This window comes from Salmo salar, chromosome ssa23 (assembly GCF_905237065.1).
Source record: "Salmo salar chromosome ssa23, Ssal_v3.1, whole genome shotgun sequence".
Lineage (NCBI taxonomy): Eukaryota > Metazoa > Chordata > Actinopteri > Salmoniformes > Salmonidae > Salmo > Salmo salar.
Genome location: NC_059464.1, coordinates 22,265,656 through 22,290,466, shown reverse-complemented (window position 1 = coordinate 22,290,466; position 24,811 = coordinate 22,265,656). Strand labels below are relative to the sequence as shown.

The 24,811-nt window shown below is 45.0% G+C and overlaps 2 protein-coding genes across 2 annotated transcripts; one reads left to right on the top strand and one right to left on the bottom strand.

Moving 5' to 3' along the window:
* Positions 1-2,162: 2,162 nt before the first annotated feature.
* On the bottom strand, positions 2,163-5,987 carry LOC123729821 (uncharacterized). The gene is made up of 3 exons (XM_045706141.1): positions 4,442-5,987; positions 4,061-4,347; positions 2,163-3,947 (listed from the first exon to the last, which is right to left on the bottom strand). Exons 1-3 carry the CDS (start codon positions 4,526-4,528, stop codon positions 3,725-3,727), a joined length of 597 nt encoding a protein of 198 aa, XP_045562097.1. The 5' UTR covers positions 4,529-5,987; the 3' UTR covers positions 2,163-3,724.
* Positions 5,988-6,156: 169 nt separating this feature from the next.
* Positions 6,157-19,028, top strand: dhcr24 (24-dehydrocholesterol reductase). The gene is made up of 9 exons (XM_014169247.2): positions 6,157-6,676; positions 12,178-12,333; positions 12,479-12,584; positions 15,787-15,905; positions 16,563-16,826; positions 16,987-17,130; positions 17,631-17,828; positions 18,534-18,712; positions 18,835-19,028. Exons 1-9 carry the CDS (start codon positions 6,446-6,448, stop codon positions 18,986-18,988), a joined length of 1,551 nt encoding a protein of 516 aa, XP_014024722.1. The 5' UTR covers positions 6,157-6,445; the 3' UTR covers positions 18,989-19,028.
* The last annotated feature ends 5,783 nt before the right edge of the window (positions 19,029-24,811 follow it).

Here is a 24,811-nt window from a genome sequence, read left to right as displayed (position 1 = left end):
GTTAGGGTAGGTTTCAATAGTCACAGTGGGTACAACATCACCTATACACTTTCTGATAAACTCAGTCACCGTATCAGTATATTCGTCAATGTTATTGTCGAAGGGTACCCGGAACATATCCCAGTCCGCGTGATCAGAACAATCTTGAAGCGTGGATTCCGATTGGTCAGACAAGCGTAGAATAGTCCTAGCACGGGTGATTACTGTTTGATAATACAATCGGCATTTGATTGTGAGGTATTCTAGGTCGGGTGAACAAAAGGACTTGAGTTCCTGTATGTTATCATAATCACACCATGAGTCGTTAATCATGAAACATACACCTCCGCCCTTCTTCCTGGAGAGATATTTATTCCTGTCTGCGTGATGAACTGAAAACCCAACTGGCTGGACTGACTCAAACAGTATATCCCGAGAGAGCCATGTTTCTGTGAAACGGAGTATGTTACAATCCCTGATGTCTCTCTGGAAAGAAATCATCGCCCTGAGTTCGTCAACTTTATTATCCAGAGACTGAACATTAGCAAGTAATATTCTGGGAAGCGGTGGGTGATGTGCGCGCCTCCTAAATCGGACTAGAAGACCACTCCGAGTACCTCTGCTAGCGGTGTTTTGGGTTGGCCTCTGGAATCAGCTAATTTGCCCGGGGGGGTGCGAACAAAGGATCCGATTCAGGAAAGTTGTGTTCCTGGTCGTAATGCTGGTAGAGCTGGTGAGTTACAGCTGCTCTGATATCCAATAGTTCTTCCCGGCTTTATGTAATAACAACCCCAAAATTCTGGGCTAATAATGTAAGAAATAATAAATAAATAAAAAACTAAATACAGCAAAGTTTCCTAAGAGCTAGAAGCACGGCAGCCCTCTCTGTCGGCGCCATTTCATTATTTCAGCCACACCCGTTGCTGACAGGAGTATAAAGTCGAGCACACAGCCATGCAATCTCCATAGACAAACATTCACAGTAGAATGATCTTACTGAAGAGCTCAGTGACTTTTAACATGGCACCGTCATAGGATGCAATGCCACCTTTTCAACAAGTAAGTTCATCCAATTTCTACCCTGCTAGAGCTGCCCCGGTCAACTGTAAGTGCTGTTATTGTTTAAGTGGAAACTTCTAGGAGCAACAACGGCTCAGCCGGGAAGTAGTAGGCCACACAGCTCACAGAAAGGGACCTCCGAGTGCTGAAGCATGTAGCGCAAAAAAAATCATCTGTCCGTTGCAACACTCACTACCGAGTTCCAAACTGCCTCTGGAAGCAATGTCAGCACAAGAACTGTTCATCGGGAGCTTCATGAGATGTCTTTCCATGGCCCGTGCAGCCGCACACATCCCTAAGATCACCATGTACAATGCCAAGCGTCGGTTGGAGTGGTATAAAGCTCACTGTCATTGGACTCTGGAGCAGTGGATACGAGTTCTCTCGAGTGTTGAATCACGCTTCACCATCTGGCAGTCCTGGTTCGGGGAATTCCTATTTTTTATTTAACCTTTATTTAACTAGGCCGGCCAAACCCTCCCCTAACCCAGACGATGCTGAGCCAATTGTGTGCCGCCCTATGGGACTCACGATCATGGCTGGTTGTGATACAGCCCGGGATCGAACCAGGGTCTGTAGTGATGCTTCTAGCACTGAGATGCAGTGCCTTAGACTTCTCCGCCACTCGGGAGTCCTTGGCTAGGCCCCTTCGTTCTAGTGAAGGGGAATCTTAATGCTACAGCATACAATGACATTCTGTGCTTCCAGCTTTATGGCAACAGTTTGAGGGAGGCCCCTTTCCTGTTTCAGCATGACAATGCCCCTGTGCACAAAGCGAGGTCCATACAGAAAGTGTTTGTCAAGATCGGTGTGGAAGAACTTGACTAGCCTGCACAGAGCCGTGACCTCAACCCCATCGAACACCTTTGGGATGAATTGGAACACGCCAGGCCTAATCGCCCGACCTCACTAATCCTCATGGCTGAATGGACGCAAGTCCCTGCAGCAATGTTCTAACATCTAGTGGAAAGCCTTCCCAGATTAATGTGGGCTGTTATTGCAGTAAAGAGGGGACCAACTCCATATTAATGCCCATGATTTTGGAATGAGATGTTTGACGAGCAGGTGTCCACATACTTTTGGTCATGTAGTGTATGTTGCATGAATTCACAGTGGAAATACAATGGAATAAAAAACATTATTTAATGATTACTCTCCCAACTTCACACATTTTCAACATATATTTTCCCCATTCTACACTTGACAAGCAGTTCCCTTATTCCACCGCTTGCCACTGTGCATACGCAATGTCATGGATGTGCTTAAATTTGTGCAGACTCAATCCAATGTTCATATTGATAAATCTCACACTTTGCGTGGAAATTATCCCAAGCATTGTTTACACACAGATTTGTGCCTATGCATTATTGATAAATGAGGCCCCTGGAATCTAATTCCTAAATTCATAGTCTTATACAACCAAATTGCACAGAATAACAATATGTGCATTTATAAAGTACCATATTTTTAATCATTAATCAGCCAAGGAGATACACCTCTGGGCTGATTGTGTATGTGGAGCCTGTTTCAACATACTACATTCTCCTTGTGGCAGGACAGGGGAGTCATGTGTTACAGATTGACCATGCAGAGCCTTTAAGGGTCATGTCTAGCTGGGATACAGCTTTTGTCAAATCTGACGTCACGTTTATTTCTTATTTTAGCTAACCCTTTTCCTAAACTTAACAACCTGCTACATTAATGATCCTAAACCACTGCGTAAATTATACGCTTGATCTGAAAATGTGGTAGGAGACACCATGTGGAGGGTGTGACGCAATTTCGTGGCCTCCGTGGTCATGCAGAGGCCAAATTGAGCTCCATACCGCATCGTCATGCGCCTCCCAAATTTTGTAACAATGTGGAGGGATCCATATAGCGCTGTATAGCTCTGCATTGACATGATTGGTTGACGGTAGATGGGGGCGGGAGGTCCTGTATAAACACAAACTCACTTCCTTGACAACTTACTTCACAACAGCTCTGCGCTGATCCGCGAAGCACAAGAAGTATGCATGCCCTGATTTCTGCAGAGGCCGTCTCACCGTAAATGCTGCACGGCAGATGACAGATTGACCATGCATCGCCTTTAAACCTGCTATGAAAAGTCTATGTTGACTAAAGCTGTATCCCTTCTAGACAAAACCCTTTCGAGGGAATGGATGGGGTATTTGTAGGGTTTTAGTTGTCTAGCATGTCGACTGAACACTAGATGTCCTCGCAGACACATTAATGTATCACATTTGGATTTCAAAAGGACTCCTCGATGACAATAAATAATTTCAAGTATTCAGACTATTTTTGTGGAACTTGACATAATTAAACAATATTTAACTTTTATATTCTGTTACACATGCATATACTGTAAAGAGCTAGCAGAGGCAGGGAGAGGCACTGCGGACATTGAGTGTGGTTTGCACTTTTGGGCTATTCCATCGGTTCCTTTGCACCAGGCAAACTCAATGTCTCCTTTAAAAGGTAGCTTGTGAAAACATGCTCAACTACAGGTTGTTGAAGACAGACAGATAATATGCTGCTCAGGGTGTTGCTTTAGGGCAATCTCCCATTCCTGCCTTTTCCTATGGGCTGACAGCTGATTGGAAGAGCCTGAGTGAAGGGTGTGGCCACAGTATTCCTCCTCCAGTGTGGTGGGTGGAGGCAGTGTGTGGGCCTGTCTGAAGTGATGTCACACCTCAAAGCTGATCTCCCGTGATCGGCCAAACAGGGGTTCCGAGGCCAGGTGTGTGTCTGAGTAGGAGCGGCGCAGGTGGGTGGAGCTACAGGTGGTCTTTATGGCGACCTCGTAGGGAGGTGGGGGACCCAGCCCGGGGGGGTAGCGGGGAGGGGGGCTGAGTGGGGGGTAGTCCACATCATTAGCCCCATACACACCTCGCCGCTGGTGCTCGGTCCTAGACACAAACAAACACGCACACATAAAGGACAGTTACAGTGCATTGTAACCTTTCATTTACCTTTTATGTACTTTAAATTCAACAATAACAATTCAAGAAGGATACGTTACCTCTGCAGTAGGGCTGACTGGGACTCTGGGAAGTGTCCAACAGGACCACGGGGACTGAAGAGGACGTGTCCCAGGTCAGGATGGGCGTACTGGCCAGGGTAGTTGAGGTCTGGGTGTGGGTAGGGATAGTTGGGGTGTTCTCCTTGGTGGGGGTATTGGGGGAAGTTGGGGTACTCTCCCTGGCTGTACTCTACCTGGTGCTTGTTACTCATGGCCCAGAGAAGCCCCAGGATCAGCATAACGGCTCCCAGCACCACACAGCACAGAGAGAACGCCTGCAGGCGGCTCTGTAATAATGATAAATAACATTATTTCATTATTAACCATAATCATAACAGTAATAATAATAGATTGTACATTGTATCTCTTTATAGTACCCACTTGTGAGGAGGTGAGAAAGGCAGTGGAACCGCCTGTCGCGATGAGAAAGACTCCGAGGAAGATGGCGCCGTGGTGGAGGGAAGGCATCGCTTTGGGACCTCCGGGGATGAGGTTTGTGTGTGTGTTAGTTTCTGTGGTTCAGGGAAGGCATCTCCCTCTCTATGGGATCACCAGGGATGTAACCCCCTGGTAAATAACCCGTTAGGCGTGCTCTGTTCTGGTCAGTTCCATGGGACCAGGTCCCATTCCAAGTGTGGTTCCCAGGTCCGTCTGGGTTATTTGGATTCAAGAAGCAAAGATGATGAATGGATTTGAAGTTAAATGAGAGTTAAAGTTGAAAAACATTTGCACAGAGTCCCATTATCTTCAGCTACAGCAGTAGAAATACAAATGAAATGGAGGAAATGTTAGTTTTCTTTTATTCCTTCCAGACTGGATGATGAAATGAAGACAAAAGATGAGGTGATCACCATCAATTTCTTTTAAAATAATAGAGACCCATTTTCCAATGATATCCAGAAGCTCACATAAAAAATTGTCAATATCATAAGTTTCTTAAATGAAGACACTGAAAGCAGGAGAGAATGATCCGGGAGGGCTGAGTGAGTGTGTGAGAGAGAGAGAGAGAGAGAGAAAGAGAGAGAATTAGTGTGTGGTGTGTGTGTTCCGGGCAGGAGAGACAGACGAGTTGACAGCAGAGCCCATTAATTACTGGCGCCCCACCCTCTGTCTAATGTGTGTGTACAACTCACCAGCCTAGTAATGCTCCATTCATGTGTGTGCATGTTTGCATGCCTCGGTGTATCTGTGTTCGCATGTTCACTCCTTTTCATATGACCCAACAATTGAAAGTGAATTAAACTGAAAACAATCAGTCAGAAATCTCTCCTGTGCCAGTGCTTGACTTGGACTGAAATAGGTTCCAGTACTCATTTTGGGTACCGGTACTGTTTATATTTAGGTGCAGGAGCTCCACAATACTTTTGAGCTACTATTCTATAAGAGGAACAGGAGCTCAAGCAGTAGAACATTTGAGGTGTTGGTACTCAGCTCCGGTGAGCTCCTCCTACCCAAGTCAAGGACGGCTCCTGTCACTGTGACCGTTCATAGATGTGGCTAAAGCTATGTATCCAGACCTACCTCACTGTATGGATAGGGTATATGGTATTATTTATCTAGTTTGATTTCAGACTAATAGTTAACTATGGATATTTAAGGATGTATTCGCACTGTATTCACAAATTCAATTTCTTTTCATTGGTTAGGGTTTCATGTATCCTAATAATCAATGTAGTTGTATTACCTGTTTACGGTAGTAATTGGTATAGTTTTATTGCCTGGCTATATGATCGCAATAACTACTATTGTAATTATATGGAAGTTATAAAAGTTTGTTATAGTTTAATTAATATAGCCTATGTTTTTCATACAGTTTAATAATTGTATCATGCATACAATAGGATATTGAAATACTGTAGGCCTAGTTTAATATCAGTTTCGTTTTTTTGTTTATTCGTTTTACAACGTTTTATTGATTTATATCATGTATCCACTGTATTACCTAACTGTTGTATGTTAATGAAGGCATGAGCAGGGGGTGAATGGTGTGACGAGCTTTCTGCTCTCTGATTGGACGAAGCGCGCCGACATAGCAACTGGAGTTATCCCGATTGACGCATTGTTCGCCAATGAGCACCGGCCAGAGGCGGGGCTAGCCGACCACCCAGCCAGACTCGCATATCAGAGAGAACGACAGGAGTGGCTGGATTCTAACTTCAAAATTTACACACCTATCTATGTGTGTAAGTGTGTGTGAATTTATGTGTGTGCATATGTTGGCATAAAGAATCTGTGTTGGATTTTAAAAGCAGAAGCGTTTTAATCTTGCATCACTCGCTCCCAACTAAAGGTCATAGAAGATCGATTGTTCCTGGAAGGGATTTTCTCTCTGGAAAAGTCCAACTGGACCATCATCAGGCCAAGTAGACCAACAGAGCGGTAAAGATGGATCCGTTGCTGTATCTTGGTGGACTGGTAGTACTATTTCTGTTGTGGATCAAGGTGAAAGGCTTAGACTACGTCATCGTTCATCAGAGATGGATATTCGTCTGTCTGTTTCTGCTGCCGCTCTCAGTCATATTTGATGTGTATTATTACCTGCGCGCGTGGCTCATCTTCAAGATGTGTTCTGCGCCTAAACAGCACGACCAGCGCGTACGGAACATCCAGAGACAAGTAAGGGCACGAGGCTGAATATCAATTATGTATGCACTCCTGTGATTATACTCTATTTAAATAAATTGTTAACATTAAAGGCCCCGAACAGTCATTCTGATTCCCATGCAAAATAGCCTCTTGGGTGACTAAAATATCACCCATAATATTTGTTTTGGATAGGAGTGGAAATTTCTTTTAGAAAAATTACAAACTACCAGGAAGTTTGAAAAGACAGTGTGAGTGGGCGGGAAGCTTAAATTCATGAGCTTGCCTTGACTGACAGCTCTAAAACGCCTATGTCAAGCAACTTGGATGTAGTGTTGCAGTAATCATCAAGAAAATTTGGTGATACACAAAGCAACTCAAACAACATTGAAATTGCATCAATGATGTCAACTTTTTTTTTAATACATCTCCCGTTTGGCATGTCTCTTGTTATGTTGTTCACAGCAACACTGACTGATGTGTTGACTTGACAACTGCATCAGAGTTTTGAACGACCCTCCCCCTTTTGTTCTATGCTGGCTGAAGCCCTAGGTAGCCGGTAACTAGCTAACACCAGACACAGATGAAAGGGGAAACATGTAAGTATCTTTGCTATAGATGAATAGGGTAAACGTTTAAATATATTTGCTGACACCCTACTGTAAAATGTTGGCACCGGTAGAGGAGCTATCTAGCTATATAAACCACGCCCCTTCTGCAAACGCCGCCTTCAATGTTGGTTACAAAGCGGTACTTATTTAAATTAGGTAAGAGAACATCATGTTATCATTGGTGTATTAAAATGAGGGTTAGGGTGATGTCACCTTAACCCCTTAATAATCCCGGCTCCTGAATCGAAGCGTTTGACATTGGGGAGGGGACCAGTAACTTTGATCAAACGTTATCAAAGTAGAAGCAAGTCATTTTTTATAATTTGGTCACCATACTGTACTTTGATCTGGTTTAATTCAAATGTCATTGATCAGGACTCTCAATTCCATGACATTACACATAAGAGTCATTGGACGAAGGTGTCTTCTGTAGGGGAGAGTTTTGTTAAGATCCCTGATGCTCGGTCTGAACATTAATATGCATCGCTTGCTGTACAGTTTTGGAAGCATAAGGACCTTATCTTTCATATCAGCGAGAAATCATAAAAAAAAAAGTTTAAATTGATACACACCTTGATAGGGTTAGTGTTCCCACACGGCCGTATCTCCATGCTACAGCGCTTGTTTAAGGAAAACAGACGGAAGACGAGGCGACCACCGGTGCTAATTAGTTATCTAGTATGTGTGTAAGTGTAACTCAGGAAGTGTAGCAGAAGTGTCGTTTCGTCGGATGGACACACCCATAGCTGAATGGATCTGTGCAAACACTAGCTGTTATTTGAAGTATTGTTTCTTCAAATAAAAGAAAGATAAGGGCCATATGTTTTGAAAGCCGTATCGCAAGCAAATATGCGTAGGACCATACTGTCTTAATAAAACACAATCATCAACATTTCCAGATGTTGCACACCGCGTTCAGACAATCAGGTTGCAGCAGTCTGTTGTTTACACCTGCCAGAACACAGTGCAGCAACATCAGGATGTAGCATTAGCCACTCTAGCATGGTGGTGGAAAATATTGTTTCATTAAGACAGTACGCATATTTTCCCAGTTCTTTTAGGTCGGTGGACCATTAAATCGAGTTGAGGAAACCGACGCCTTTGCAGCCTGAATGAAGGATGTTTTATGTATGAGCCGGTCGCTGGTGGCAACAATAGCATAGCCGGCTGGGCACATTGAAGTCAAACTCAGATTAAACAACATAGAAGGAATAATAGAGCCAGACAGTGCCATCTGGTGGCCCGTTGGGCCTCTACTCTACTACCCTACATGTAAAGGCCTATTAATTGATAACTTGTGCAGTGCTATTACAGTCTAAATTCAAACATGGTATGTTATCTGAACCTTCACACAGGTTCCTGATAATAACCCCAGATGCGTGTGTGTGTGTATGCTCCTAAACACAGATCCGTGATAACACCAGATGATAACAGATCAAATTATAATACATTTTGTGTGTGTGTGTGTGTGTGTGTTTGTGACTGTGCTGTGAAATTCCTGGGGTGAGGGACCTTAATCCCTCTCTTCCTAAAGGGATTTTGGAAAGAACAAGGGATTTGGGAATGGAAGAGATAACAAACTGTGCAGGGTTCACTGCGTAGATCTCGGAATGTGTGCCAGTGTGTGAGTGTATTCTGGGAGCTCAGCATTTCAGCATGGTATCAGATATTGTATTTCCCTTGTGTCGGTGCAAAGTTCAAATTCTTGCTTCCATGTGTAATGTTCTGTAGGGATTAATTTACAGGGAAAAGCAGTACGGCTTTAACGATTGAACCCAGGAAAAGTCCACTACCTACTACCTATCTATCTTCTATGCAGTGGCGATTTTAGCATGTAAATCTTGGTGGGGTAAAAAAATGTAATGTGGAGCATGCCAGCAAAGCCACAACACAAAACAATGCATTAATTGCACTATAACGGTGACAAACGGTGCACACAAACTGTTAGGGCCTACATAAAGCTGTCCCAACAGCAGTCTCAACACCTTACCACTGCTACACCTGGTCTCCGACGAACCATCAAACAGGCAAAGCGCCAATACAGGACTAAGATCTAATCATACTACACCGGCTCTGATGCTCGTCAGATGTGGCAGGGCTTGCAAACCATTACAGACTACAAAGGGAAGCACAGCCGAGAGCTGCCTAGTCACACGAGCCTACCAGACAAGCTAAACTACTTTTATGCTCGCTTCAAGGCAAATAACACTGACACGCATGAGAGCACCAGCTGTTCTGGAGGGGAGGGGACTGAGCACAGGAGGGGACTGAGCACAGGAGGGGACTGAGTACAGGAGGGGACTGAGCACGCACCCCTGGGGGGCTCCAGTGTTGAGGATCAGCGTGGCAGATGTGTTGCTACCTACCCTCACCACCTGGGGGCGGCCCGTCAGGAAGTTCGGGATCCTGTTGCAGAGGGAGGTGTTTAGTTCCAGGATCCTTAGCTTAGTGATGAGCTTTGAGGGTACTATGGTGTTGAACGCTGAGCTGTAGTCAATGAATAGCATTCTCACATAAGTGTTCCTTTTGTCCAGGTGGGAAAGGGCAGTGTGGAGTGCAATAGAGATTGCATCATCTGTGGATCTGTTTGGGCGGTATGCAAATTGGAGTGGGTCTAGGGTTTCTGGGATAATGGTGTTGTGAGCCATTACCAGCCTTTCAAAGCACTTCATGGCTACGGACGTGAGTGCTATGTGTCTGTAGTCATTTAGGCAGGTTGCCTTTGTGTTCTTGGGCACAGGGACTATGGTGGTGCACTTGAAACATGTTGGTATTACAGACTCAATCAGGGACATGTTGAAAATGTCAGTGAAGACACCTGCCAGTTGGTCAGCACACGTGCTTCCTGCTTTAATTTTAGCTTGTAAGCAGGAGGATAGAGTTGTGGTCAGATTTACCAAATGGAGGGCGAGGGAGAGCTTTGTACGCGTCTCTGTGTGTGGAGTACAGGTGATCTAGAATTTTGTCCCCTCTGGTTGCACATTTAACATTGAAAGAAATTTGGTAGAACTGATTTAAGTTTCCCTGCAATAAAGTCTCCGGCCACTAGGAGCGCCGCCTCTGGGTGAGTGGTTTCCTGTTTGCTTATTTCCTTATACAGCTGACTGAGTGCGGTCTTAGTGCCAGCATCTGTCTGTGGTGGTAAATAAACAGCCATGAAAAGTATAGCTGAAATAGTCTAGGCAAGTAGTGTGGCCTGCAATTTATCACAATATACTCTATTTCAGGCGAGCAAAATCTAGAGACTTCATTAGATTGCGTGCACCAGCTGTTGTTTACAAATATGCACAGACCGCCCCCCCCCTCGTCTTACCGGAGTGTGCTGTTCTATCTTGCCAGTGCAGCGTATATCCCGCTAGCTGAATATCCATGTCGTCATTCAGCCACGATTCCGTGAAACATAGGATATTACAGTTTTTTTTGTTGTTGCAGTTTTTAGGATATGTCCCGTTGGTAGGACCTTGTGAAGATGCTGGAGGAAACCGATACAAAAGTATCTATATCCACAGTAAAACAAGTCCTATATCGACATACCCTGAAAGGCCACTCAGCAAGGAAGAAGCCACTGCTCCAAAACCGCATAAAAAAGCCAGACTACGGTGTGCAACTGCACATGGGGACAAAGATCGTACTTTTTGGAGAAATGTCCTCTGGTCTGATGAAACAAAATAGAACTGTTTGGCCATAATAACCGTTGTGTAATAACCAGTCTCAATGTCAACACTGAAGAGGCGACTCCGGGAGCTGGCCTTCTAGGCAGAGTTGCAAAGAAAAAGCCATATCTCAGACTGGCCAATAAAAATAAAAGATTAAGATGGGCAAAAGAACACAGACACTGGACAGAGGAACTCTGCCTAGAAGGCCAGCATCCCGGAGTCGCCTCTTCACTGTTGATGTTGAGACTGGTGTTTTTCAGGTACTATTTAATGAAGCTGCCAGTTGAGCACTTGTGAGGCGTCTGTTTCTCAAACTAGATTCTCTAACGTACTTGTCCTCTTGCTCAGTTGTGCACCGGGGCCTTCCACTCCTCTTTCTATTCTGGTTAGAGCCAGTTTGCGCTGTTCTTTGAAGGGAGTAGTACACAGCGCTGTACGCGATCTACAGTTTCTTGGCAATTTCTTACATGGAATAGCCTTCATTTCTCAGAACAAGAATAGACAGTTTCAGAAGAAATGTATTTGTTTCTGGCCATTTTGAGCCTGTAATCAAACCCACAAATGTTGATGCTTCAGATACTCAACTAGTCTAAAGAAGGCCAGTTTTATTGCTTCTTTAATCAAGACAACAGTTTTCAGCTGCGCTAACATAATTGCAAAAGGGTTTTCTAATGATCAGCAATTAGCCTTTTAAAATGATAAACTTGGATTAGCTAACACAACGTGCCATTGGAACACAGGAGTGATGGTTGCTGATAATGGGCTTCTGTACGCCGATGTAGATATTCCATAAAAATCTTCAGTTTCCAGCTACAATAGTCATTTACAACATTAACAATGTCTACATGGTATTTCTGATCAATTTGATATTTTAATAGACAAACATTTTTGCTTTTCTTTCAAAAACAAGGACATTTCTAAGTGACCCCAAACTTTTGAACGGAAGTATATATATACTCTGATGGGAAAAAATCAGGCGTGAAGTGAGCTGGCAACAGGATGGTTTCTGGTACCAAATCCTAGATTCCATTGCCTGCCGTTGTGCCCTTGAGCAAGGTACTTAACCCCCCCACAACAACAGCTCCCCCGGGCGCCCTGTGTGGCAGCCCCCACCTCACCACTCCAAAACCTGTATGTGTATGTACGTGTGTCTTTCGAAGGGTTGGGTTAAAAGCGGAAGTCAAATTTTGGTTGGACCTTGTGTGCAATTTCCGAAAAAATTGAGCTTAATCTTAATTTAGAGTATAATACTGTCTGTGTGTTGCAGGTGCGCGAATGGAGGAAGGAGGGGGGGAAAACCCACATGTGTACAGGTCGTCCAGGCTGGCTGACTGTCTCTCTTAGAGTGGGGAAATACAAGAAGACCAATAAGAACATAATGATCAACATGATGGACATACTGGAGGTGGACACACAGAGACAGGTAGGAGATCAAACACACACACACACACACACACACCACACACACACACACACACACACCACACACACACACACACACTGTAGCTCTGTATATAAAAGTGTGTGTGTGTAAACGCTTATGACCTGGATATGTGCATGTATAACAGGTGGTTCGTGTGGAGCCCCTGGTCAACATGGGCCAGATAACTGCTCTCCTCAACTCCCTGGGCTGGACTCTGCCTGTGCTGCCAGAACTGGACGACCTCACTGTCGGTACGCTACGCATCTCGTTGTCATATCATCCTCATATATTGGTTGTATATGGCTCAGGTTATATTGTGTGGTGGTATATGTTATTTTACAAACTGGGTGGTTCGAGCCCTGAATACTGATTGGCTGACAGCTGTGGTATAAGACAGTATACCATGGGTATGACAAAACATGTATTTTTACTGCTCTAATTACGTTGCTAACCAGTTTATAATAGCAATAAGGCACCTCAGGGGTTTGTGGTATATGGCCAATATACCACGGCTAAGGGCTGTATCCAGTCACTCCATGTTGCGACAAGCGTAAGAACAGCCCTTAGCCGTGGTATATTGGCCATATACCACATATCCCTGAGGTGCCTTATTGCTTAGGTATATGGGTTGGGATTATAATGTAGTATATATTGTTGTATGGCTATGTTACATGCTAGATTTTTTTTTATATATATTTTTTTAAGTTTGCTAATATGGGTGATTGTTAATGGGACAATTGATAGCTACAACAATCAAACTAGTAGTAGTATTTTAAAGGGTAATTAAAAAAACTGTGGTACACATTAATGTTATAAAATTATCGTTCTATTTATCGTTATCGCATCAATTCAGGCAATTTATCGCAATATGGAATTTTGTCCATATCACCCAGCTCTAGTATATACACTGAGTGTACAAAACATTAAGAACACCTGATCTTTCCATGAGACTGATCAGGTAAATCCAGGTGAAAGCTGTGATCCCTTATTGATGTCACCTGTTAAATCCACTTCAATCAGTGTAGATGAAGGGGAGGAGACAGGTTAAAGAAGGATGTTTAGGTCTTGAGACAACTGAGACATGGATTGTGTATGTGTGCCATTCAGAGGGTGAATGGGCAAGACAAAATATTGAATTGCTTTTGAACGGGGTAAGGTAGTAGGTGCCAGGGGCACCGGTTTGTGTCAAGCACTGTACCACTGCTGGTTATTTCACACTCAACAGTTTCCCGTGAGTATCAAGAATGGTCCACCACCTAAAGGGCATCCAGCCAACTTGAAAAACAATCCAAATCTACACTGATTTGAAGTGGATTTAACAAGTGACATCAATAAGGGATCACAGCTTTCACCTGGTCAGTCTATGACATGGAAAGAACAGGTGTTTGTAATGTTTTGTACACTCAGTGAATGGTGGGATATGTCGTTGTCCTGTCAAATTGAGTGACTGTCAAATTGTCATCCAGAGGGGTATACTACAAAGCCAAAATATTCTGAAATAACCTTTTATTTTTTTTTAAAGATGAGTGTGAAATATGCATGGTCTAATTCACTCAACAACCAAAAACACATATCTATGTTTAGCTTTCTTAATCTACGGGATCGGTTTCCCTATACTGGGACGGTTGAGCTAACGTCATGCTAATTTGATTAGCATGACGTTGTAAGTAACAAGAAAATGTCCCAGGACATAGACATGCCTTATATGGGCAGAAAGCTTAAATTCTTGTTAATCTAACTGCACTGTCCAATTTACAGTAGCTATTACAGTGAAAAAATACCATGCTATTGTTTTGAGGAGAGTGCACAACAACAAAAAACTTTTATCATGGCAACTGGTTTGATACATTCACCTCTGAGAAAAAAATGAGAAAAAAATATAAAAAACTCATGTTTTTTTGTTTCTATTATCTTTTACCAGATCTAATGTGTTATATTCTCCAACATTAATTTCAAATTTCCACAAACTTCAAGGTGTTTCCTTTCATATGGTATCAAGAATATGCATATCCTTGTTTCAGGTCCTGAGCTACAGGCAGTTAGAGTTGGGTATGTCATTTTAGACGAAATTGAAAAAAGGGTCAGATCCTTAAGAGGTTGAACCTGAAAATCAGTAGTTATTTCTGGTTGTTTATCAACGTTAGCTGGCTAACTCATTGATTGTAGTATACTCCTCTGTAGCTTAGCATTTCCATGGCATATCATCCATCAGGGTTGTTTATTTCGGGTTGTGATAACCATCTTATTGGATTGGATGATACATGGTTTACAGATGGTAGAGTTCCGAAGGTGAAACTCAAAGGAAATGGTTTCGGAAGTGCACAGCGCCCCTGGATCAGATTCCATAATGGTTTTCCGGATCCATGAATGTTAGATCAACAGCTTAATGTTTTCCCATCAGCACGCTGTAGATTAATCTGGATTTCCACCGAGACTCACTCTCTCTCTCTCTCTCACACACACACACACACACACACACACACACACACACACACACACACACACACACACACACACAACCGAGGAACTGTTTGAGTGTTTACCCTGCTCTCTGCTTTTTCACCTGTGAGGGTATTGAGTTCCCCGAATCCCTAAAGTGTCCTCACTTCTGTTGTTTTTGTTGTCCTGTGCTGTTGTTCTATGTTGTTATTATTATTTGTATTTTTATTGACAGTTTTTATTATTATTCTGTTTTCAATGAATCGTCAGAATAAACAGCGGTTGACAAATACCTCGTCAGTGCAGGTCCATATCACATAATAATAATCATTACATGCTTAGCAATAACATACTGTCAGGAGCATTCATAGTACATGCAAGCAACAATAGATGCTATGCTAATTGATTCCAACATTAGAAGTAAAACAAAAAAATAGGATGAATTAGAAAATAAACCCCCCCCAAAAAACACCCCATCCCACCCGAGTGACCCTTTTTGATTTAACGCCTCATAGCAAGATATCTTACACTTTTAGCTGCATTTCACCACATTAACAAGGTTCTTTCATTGTCACCTTGAGAATGAGAAGTGGACAATTCCAAAATAACAATATCTAAAAACTAGAAGACCCATTGGAGACATGCCAGTGTATGTGGGGGCTTCCATCTTAAGGCATGGCACTGTTTTATCTTGACTGTTCCTGAGCATTAGGGCGGCAGGTAGCCTAGTGGTTAGAGCGTTGGGCCAGTAACCGAAAGGTTGCTAGACCGAATCCCCGAGCTGACAAGGTAAAAATCTGTCGTTCTGCCCCTGAACAAGGCAGTTAACCCACTGTTCCTAGGCCGTCATTGTAAATAAGAATTTGTTCTTAACTGACGTTCCTAGTTAAATAAAGGTTAAATAAAAGAAATTGTATTCCCCCATTGTCTTTAGTTTACTAAATAATCAAGCCTATCTCTCTCTCTCTCTCGCTCGCTCTCTCTCTCTCGCTCTCTCTCTCTCTCTCTCTCTAGGAGGTCTTGTGATGGGTACAGGTATTGAGTCGTCCTCTCATATCTATGGACTCTTCCAGCACATCTGTGTTGCCTTTGAGCTGGTGCTGGCTGATGGCAGCCTGGTCCGCTGTACTGAGGTGAGCAGATCTCTCTTTACTGTTCGACTCTTTGAGAGAACCTTGTAGTCGGAGAAGAGCAATACTACAGACCTCCAGTTCTATAACTAACAGAGCAATACTACAGACCTCCAGTTCTATAACTAACAGAGTAGTACTACAGACCTCTAGTTCTATAACTAACAGAGTAATACTACAGACCTCCAGTTCTATAACTAACAGAGTAATACTACAGACCTCCAGTTCTATAACTAACAGAGTAATACTACAGACCTCCAGTTCTATAACTAACAGAGTAATACTACAGACCTCCAGTTCTATAACTAACAGAGTAATACTACAGACCTCCAGTTCTATAACTAACAGAGTAATACTACAGACCTCCAGTTCTATAACTAACAGAGTAATACTACAGACCTCCAGTTCTATAACTAACAGAGTAATACTACAGACCTCCAGTTCTATAACTAACATAGTAATACTACAGACCTCCAATCCATTAGTAAACACAAGGCAACACCTAGCTACAGCTAATCTGGAAACAAAGGTTTCACAGTGCAACAAGAGAGAGAGAAGCAAAGAGAGAGTTAGGAAGGAGGAGGATTGTTTCTGTCCTCTGCTGTATGGTTCTCTTACAGGAGGGGAACTGTTGTTCTGTGTGTTTGGGTTTTCTAACAGGAGCAGAATTCTGACCTGTTCCACGCGGTTCCTTGGTCCTGTGGAACTCTGGGGTTCCTGGTTGCCGCGGAAATAAAGATCGTCCCTGCGAGGTTGTGGGTTCGTTTGCAGTATGAGCCAATCAGAGGGCTGGAGAACATCTGCCGTCGGTTCAGTGAGGCGTCTGAGGACAAGAACAACACATTTGTAGAAGGACTGCAGTACTCACTGGATGAAGCTGTTATCATGACTGGCACTATGACTGACACCGCTGAACCCGACAAGGTGAGAGAGGGAAAGCGAGAAAGAATGACGGGGTACACTGAGAAGGACAAGAGAGGAGGAGAGTGCTCTGTCTGCAAGATCTAACCATAACCCTCGTGTGTGTGTGTGTGTGTGTGTGTGTGTGTGTGTGTGTGTGTGTGTGTGTGTGTGTGTGTTTCAGATCAACCGGATCGGCCTGCACTATAAGCCTTGGTTCTTCAAGCACGTTGAGAGATACTTGACAGAGAACAAGAAAGCAGTAGAGTACATCCCTCTACGCCACTACTACCACAGACACACACGATCCATCTTCTGGGAGCTCCAGGTACACACACACACACACACACACACACACACACACACACATACACATTCACACAATGCATTAGACAGATGATACAAAGTGACCCTTTTATCCTGCAGATTTCAGCATGTCATCATATTCTCCCCCAGCTCATGCATTAGTCTCCCTAATGTGAACAAACACACACACACACACACACACACACACACACACACACACACACACACACACACACACACACACAGCCATTAGGAAGTCATGTGTGGTTTGCTGGTAATTGTTTCTTTCCTAACCTTAAATGATGTTCTAAATAATGTAGTTTTTCTCTGGCAAACGGAGGATGTTGTTGTTGGGGGAGAGGATGGGTAAGGAGGCAGTTTTACAGCTTCCTGATATTTTATCCTTATTGAGGGTGGTGGTCTGTAGGGCGTACATTACAATAGCTAAACGTTCTGAAACGTACTGGACACCACTGCACTGCTGGAAAGCTGATTCCTGTCAACATGAATGTGTCTCTCCAGGACATCATCCCGTTTGGTAACCACCCAGTGTTCCGCTGGTTGTTTGGCTGGATGGTTCCTCCTAAGATCTCTCTGTTGAAGCTGACCCAGGGAGAGACCATCAGACAGCTGTATGAGCAGCACCATGTTGTCCAGGACATGCTGGTCCCCATGAAACACATCCAGACCGCTATCGCACGCTTCCACCAGGACATCCATGTAAGACACATACTTTGCTTGATTCCACAGCGTAACATATACCCTAATAAATTAGACAAACTCAAGTGTGACTGAGTTGGTATGTCTCGTTGTAGGGGTGTGACTGAGTTGGTATGTCTCGTTGTAGGGGTGTGACCGAGTTGGTATGTCTCGTTGTAGGGGTGTGACCGAGTTGGTATGTCTCGTTGTAGGGGTGTGACTGAGTTGGTATGTCTCGTTGTAGGGGTGTGACTGAGTTGGTATGTCTCGTTGTAGGGGTGTGACTGAGTTGGTATGTCTCGTTGTAGGGGTGTGACTGAGTTGGTATGTCTCGTTGTATCGGTGTAACTGAGTTGGTATGTCTCGATGTAGGGGTGTGACCGAGTTGGTATGTCTCGTTGTAGAGGTGTGACCGAGTTGGTATGTCTCGTTGTAGGGGTGTGACTGAGTTGGTATGTCTCGTTGTAGGGGTGTGACCGAGTTGGTATGTCTCGTTGTAGGGGTGTGACCGAGTTGGTATGTCTCGTTGTAGGGGTGTGACCGAGTTGGTATGTCTCGTTGTAGGGGTGTGACCGAGTTGGTATGTCTCGTTGTAGGGGTGTGACCGAGTTGGTATGTCTCGTTGTAGGGGTGTGACCGAGTTGGTATGTCTCGTTGTAGGGGTGTGACCGAGTTGGTATGTCTCGTTGTAGGGGTGTGACCGAGTTGGTATGTCCCTCCCTGCAGGTGTACCCTCTGTGGTTGTGTCCGTTCGTGCTCCCCCCGGGCCGGGGGATGGTTCATCCTAAAGGTGAGGAGGCAGAGCTGTATGTGGACATCGGAGCGTATGGAGAACCCAGAGTTAAACACTTCCAGGCTAAAGCCTCGTGTAGACAGCTGGAGCAGTTTGTCAGAGAGGTGCACGGGTGAGTTTCTGTACACACACACACACCCACACACAAACATACCAACCCTTACACACACGTACAGGGGCTATAGAGAGTAGGGAGTTAGGGTTCAGATCGTGTTGACGTGTGTGTGTCTCCAGGTTCCAGATGCTGTATGCTGATGTGTACATGGAGCGCAGTGAGTTCTGGGAGATGTTTGACGGGACGTTGTATCACCGTCTGAGGAAGGAGCTTGGCTGTCAGGACGCTTTCCCCGAGGTCTACGACAAGATCTGCAAAGCTGCACGACACTGACCTCTAACCTCTGATCCTTTCAACTCTGCCATCCCACCAGCAACAATATGAAGATGAGAGCCTTTAAGGAGTGTCTGCACAGTGTTCTCAGCCTGTTTGTATTGTAAATTCCACTGAATGTGAATGTGCTGATGAAGCAAACACAGCCCTAACACCTGCCTGTTTTGATGTCTAACCTCTGACCCCTAACCCCAACCTGCCCTGACCTCTAGCTCATAACCCTAGGTGAGACTTGTGCTGTCATTTGTTTATTTTATCATTCCTTAATTTGACTATCAAGGGGTATAGTTCCTTAGTTCAAATGACTGGACATCTTCCTGTTGTACAATACATATCCAGTCTGCTCTTCCATCTATCATGTGTTTAGAATCTATCCTGACATATACAGTGGGGGGGAAAAGTATTTGATCCCATGCTGATTTTGTACGTTTGCCCACTGATAAAGAAAGGATCAGTCTATAATTTTAATGGTAGGTTTATTTGAACAGTGAGAGACAGAATAACAACAAAAATATCCAGAAAAACGCATGTCAAAAATGTTATAAATTGATTTGCATTTTAATGAGGGAAATAAGTATTTGACCCCCTCTCAATCAGAAAGATTTCTGGCACCCAGGTGTCTTTTATACAGGTAACGAGCTGAGATTAGAAGCACACTCTTAAAGCGAGTGCTCCTAACCGCAGCTTGTTACCTGTAAAAAAGACACCTGTCCACAGAAGCAATCAATCAATCAGATTTCAAACTCTCCACCATGGCCAAGACCAAAGCGCTCTCCAAGGATGTCAGGGACAAGATTGTAGACCTACACAAGGCTGGAATGGGCTACAAGACCATCGCCAAGCAGCTTGGTGAGAAGGTGACAACATTTGGTGCGATTATTCGCAAATGGAAGAAACACAAAAGAACTGTCACTATCCCTCGGCCTGGGGCTCCATGCAAGATCTCACCTTGTGAGGTTGCAATGATCATGAGAACGGTGAGGAATCAGCCCAGAACTACACGGGAGGATCTTGTCAATGATCTCAAGGCAGCTGGGACCATAGTCACCAAGAAAACAATTGGTAACACACTACGCCGTGAAGGACTGAAATCCAACTAAACTCGCCGTGTTTGGAGGAGGAGGAATGCTGCCTATGACCCCAAGAACACCATCTCCACCGTCAAACATGGAGGTGGAAACATGCTTTGGGGGTGTTTTTCTGCTAAGGGGACAGGATAACTTCACCGCATCAAAGGGACGATGGACGGGGCCATGTACCGTCAAATCTTGGGTGAGAACCTCCTTCCCTCAGCCTGGGCATTGAAAATGGGTCGTGGATGGGTATTCCAGCATGACAATGACCCAAAACACACGGCCAAGGCAACAAAGGAGTGGCTCAAGAAGAAGCACATTAAGGTCCTGGAGTGGCCTAGCCAGTCTCCAGACCTTAATCCCATAGAAAATCTGTGGAGGGAGCTGAAGGTTCGAGTTGCCAAACGTCAGCCTCAAAACCTTAATGACTTGGAGAAGATCTGCAAAGAGGAGTGGGACAAAATCCCTCCTGAGATGTGTGTAAACCTGGTGGCCAACTACAAGAAACGTCTGACCTCTGTGATTGCCAACAAGTGTTTTGCCACCAAGTACTAAGTCATATTTTGCAGAGGGGTCAAATACTTATTTCCCTCATTAAAATGCAAATCATTTTCTAACATTTTTGACATGCGTTTTTCTGGATTTTTTTGTTGTTATTCTGTCTCTCACCGTTCGAATAAACCTACCATTAAAATTATAGACTGATCATTTCTTTGTAAGTGGGCAAATGTACAAAATCAGCAGGGGATCAAATACTTTTTTCCCCCACTGTACAACATGTTTCTTTGTGTCCACTGTGATCACATCACTCCGCCTTAAACTCATCTGATGATTATTGGTTCGCACATCATCTGTGGTATTTAATCAATCACATTTTCCTCTGGCTTGTGGAAGAACAGTCACCTGTCAGTCCGTGTGTGTGTGCGTGCGCGTGTGTGTGTTCAGAGAGAAAGGATGTCACTGCTTTTGTCCACATAAATGTTTTAGTTGATGCATGATAATAAAGTTTGATTTGTCAACAGTAAATCTCTCTACTACTTTCTACGGTACCAAACATAGACATCTCATGTGAATCAATATAGATTTGAGTATAGTTGAAAAACCAAACTTTGAAATCTGATGGTTGAATCCTAAGTCTGGGGCGTGCTGCTTGTGTGTATGCTGTGCGTCTTTGCAGCTGTCATCAAAGCGTTCCTGCTGGGCGGCACCAGGAAACTCCCTGAAACGCACAAGCTCTGTCAGAGAAAGGACTCTGTCATTTCAGGTCGGGTATCACTGTGTGTGTCCTACTGTGTGTGTGTGTCCTACTGTGTGTGTGTGTGTCCTACTGTGTGTGTGTGTGTCTTACTGTGTGTGTGTGTGTGTGTGTCTTACTGTGTGTGTCTTACTGTGTGTGTGTGTGTGTGTGTGTGTCTTACTGTGTGTGTGTGTGTCTTACTGTGTGTCTTACTGTGTGTGTGTGTGTGTCTTACTGTGTGTGTGTGTGTGTGTGTGTGTGTGTGTGTGTGTGTGTCTTACTGTGTGTGTGTGTGTGTGTCTTACTGTGTGTGTGTCTTACTGTGTGTGTGTGTGTGTGTGTGTGTGTCTTACTGTGTGTGTGTGGTCTTACTGTGTGTGTGTCTTACTGTGTGTGTGTCTTACTGTGTGTGTGTGTGTGTGTGTGTGTGTGTGTCACTGTGTGTGTGTGTGTGTGTGTGTCTTACTGTGTGTGTGTGTGTGTGTTTCTTACTGTGTGTGTGTGTGTCTTACTGTGTGTGTGTGTGTGTGTGTGTGCTTACTGTGTGTGTGTGTGTGTGTCTTACTGTGTGTGTGTGTGTGTGTCTTACTGTGTGTGTCTTACTGTGTGTGTGTGTGTGTGTGTGTGTGTGTGTGTGTGTGTGTCTTACTGTGTGTGTGTGTGTTTACTGTGTGTGTGTGTGTGTGTGTCTTACTGTGTGTGTGTGTGTGTGTGTGTCTTACTGTGTGTGTGCTTACTGTGTGTGTGTGTGTGTGTGTGTCTTACTGTGTGTGTGTGTGTGTGTGTGTGTGTGTGTGTGTGTGTGTGTCTTACTGTGTGTGTGTGTGTGTGTGTGTCTTACTGTGTGTGTGTGTGTGTGTGTCTTACTGTGTGTGTGTGTGTGTGTGTGTGTGTGTGTGTGTGTGTGTGTGTGTGTCGTGTGTGTGTGTGTGTCTTACTGTGTGTGTGTGTCTTACTGTGTGTGTGTGTGTGTGTCTTACTGTGTGTGTGTGTGTGTGTGTCTTACTGTGTGTGTGTGTGTGTGTGTGTGTGTGTGTCTGTCAGGTTTGTGAACGTATCTCCGTGTCTGGGATCTGAAGGAGGAGGTGTGGCCATTGTCAGTCTTACTCCACCCCTTTTCTGCAATGTCATAACAACCAGAACCAACCGTGCTCTGATTGGAGGAGAGGAAAGGAATACAGGGGTCATGGTTAGAAGTCAGAGGTGAAGGGTTAGGTTTAACAGGGGGGTAGAGGAGAGTAAGGGGGAGGGGTGTGACTGTCAGAGAAGTGCACGGGACTAGGAACATTGAGGAGAGAGCGATGGAGAGGACAAATAGACGGGGAGAAGAGAAGGGTATTATTTTCTCTTCCACCATTTGGGTCGGGTTGGATGTTACAGGTTACCTAGAATGGTTGGAGCGCATTGGAGCAGGGTTAGGGCTCAGTGGTTAGGGTACTCGCAGCAGGTTGAGGGCATTGGAGCAGGGTTAGGGCTCAGTGGTTAGGGTACTCGCAGCAGGTTGAGGGCATTGGAGCAGGGTTAGGGCTCAGTGGTTAGGGTACTCGCGGCAGGTTGAGGGCATTGGAGCAGGGTTAGGGCTCAGTGGTTAGGGTACTCGCGGCAGGTTGAGGGCATTGGAGCAGGGTTAGGGCTCAGTGGTTAGGGTACTCGCGGCAGTTTGAGGGCATTGGAGCAGGGTTAGGGCTCAGTGGTTAGGGTACTCGCGGCAGGTTGAGAGCATTGGAGCAGGGTTAGGGCTCAGTGGTTAGGGTACTCGCGGCAGGTTGAGGGCATTGGAGCAGGGTTAGGGCTCAGTGGTTAGGGTACTCGCGGCAGGTTGAGGGCATTGGAGCAGGGTTAGGGCTCAGTGGTTAGGGTACTCGCGGCAGGTTGAGGGCATTGGAGCAGGGTACTGTGGGAGATTCTCTCTGTTGGAACGTCTGGGTACTGATCCAACATTCCAAACACACTGTGGTTCTGCGTCTCATGACGACACAGCTCCTCTCCATACCCCACATACACACCAGGGTACTCCCTTGGAGTCTGGTTCATACACTTCTGCACGCTAGAGAGAAAACGGTTGGTGGGGGTCACTCGCAGTTTAATATGTTCTAAGGTGTGTCTGTGATGGTGGGAGATTGTGTGTGTGAGCCAGGATGTAAGGGTGTGATTTTAGTGTCTGTATGTTACCGGGGAGCTGAGGTGCATTATGGGTGCTCCATTTGACCCTGCCCTCTTCTCCAGCGCTGCCCATGGAACACTCCCTTTACCATAGCAACCAGTGCCTGGCATCCAGCTCTGTACGCACATATGTTGAGGCGGAGTTGTGGTGTAAGGCGCTTTGAGCATCACAGAGGAAGATTGATCCAAATCTAATCTACCTTGATTGATTGTAGCCAGTTGATACCTGCTATGAACATGGTATTACCATGGGGCATATCGTCCAGTGTGCTGAGTATAACATATTGTGTTCTCTTGCCCTCTAGTGGTACCCGTGTGTTTCTGAACCTCTCTACTCTTCTGTCACACACTCCTCTCACGCTGCCTGGTTTCTTCTGCAGCTCCTCTATAAAGTCTGCTGTTCTGTAGGTTCATAGACCCACTGTCGTTTTCTACAGGACAGACAGACACACAGACACACAGACAGACAGAGGTTAGGGGTCAGGGGTCAGGTATGTGTTTGTGTGCATGTGACTGTGACCCACCAGGAAGAATTTGTTCTCCCAGGCCTCCCTATAGAGAAGGTGGGGTATGGCTGCATGACTGGCTGTCTACTGGGCCCTGTGCCACCCCTGCCCTTTGGCCCGCTATGTCAGTCCCCACAGCCTGCAGAATCATATGACCCCGGTCCCGACCGCCTCTGCTGACATAAACACACACATCATTAACAGAAAACTTAAACTAAACTTAAGTGCCATGTTATGATAATGAAGCATAGATAGATAGATGCTAATCTCTCACCATTACAATAACTGTGGAGGTTAGCATTTTTGGGTGGGTATGATAACTCTAACTTTCTCACTCTTCATTATTCACGATTCATTAAAGATTATCTGTAATCATTGTAACATCCTCATTAACTGACTCCGCTCTCCAGCCCTGAGGAGGTCAACGTGCATGTCCCAAACTCTGGGCCCTTCTCCAGCCCTGCGGAGGCCGAGCCATCGCCACCCTCCAGCCCTGAGGAGGTCAACGTGCATGTCCCAAACTCTGGGCCCTTCTCCAGCCCTGCGGAGGCCGAGCCATCGCCACCCTCCAGCCCTGAGGAGGTCAACGTGCATGTCCCAAACTCTGGGCCCTTCTCCAGCCCTGCGGAGGCCGAGCCATCGCCACCCTCCAGCCCTGAGGAGGTCAACGTGCATGTCCCAAACTCTGGGGCCCTTCTCCAGCCCTGCGGAGGCCGAGCCATCGCCACCCTCCAGCCCTGAGGCAGCCACCCTGCTGTCTTCTAAATCTCAGCCTCCTTCAGCCCAATGGAGGCCAAGCCAAAGCTGACCTCCCCATTGAAGCAGTCAACCTGCTGCCCTGTCA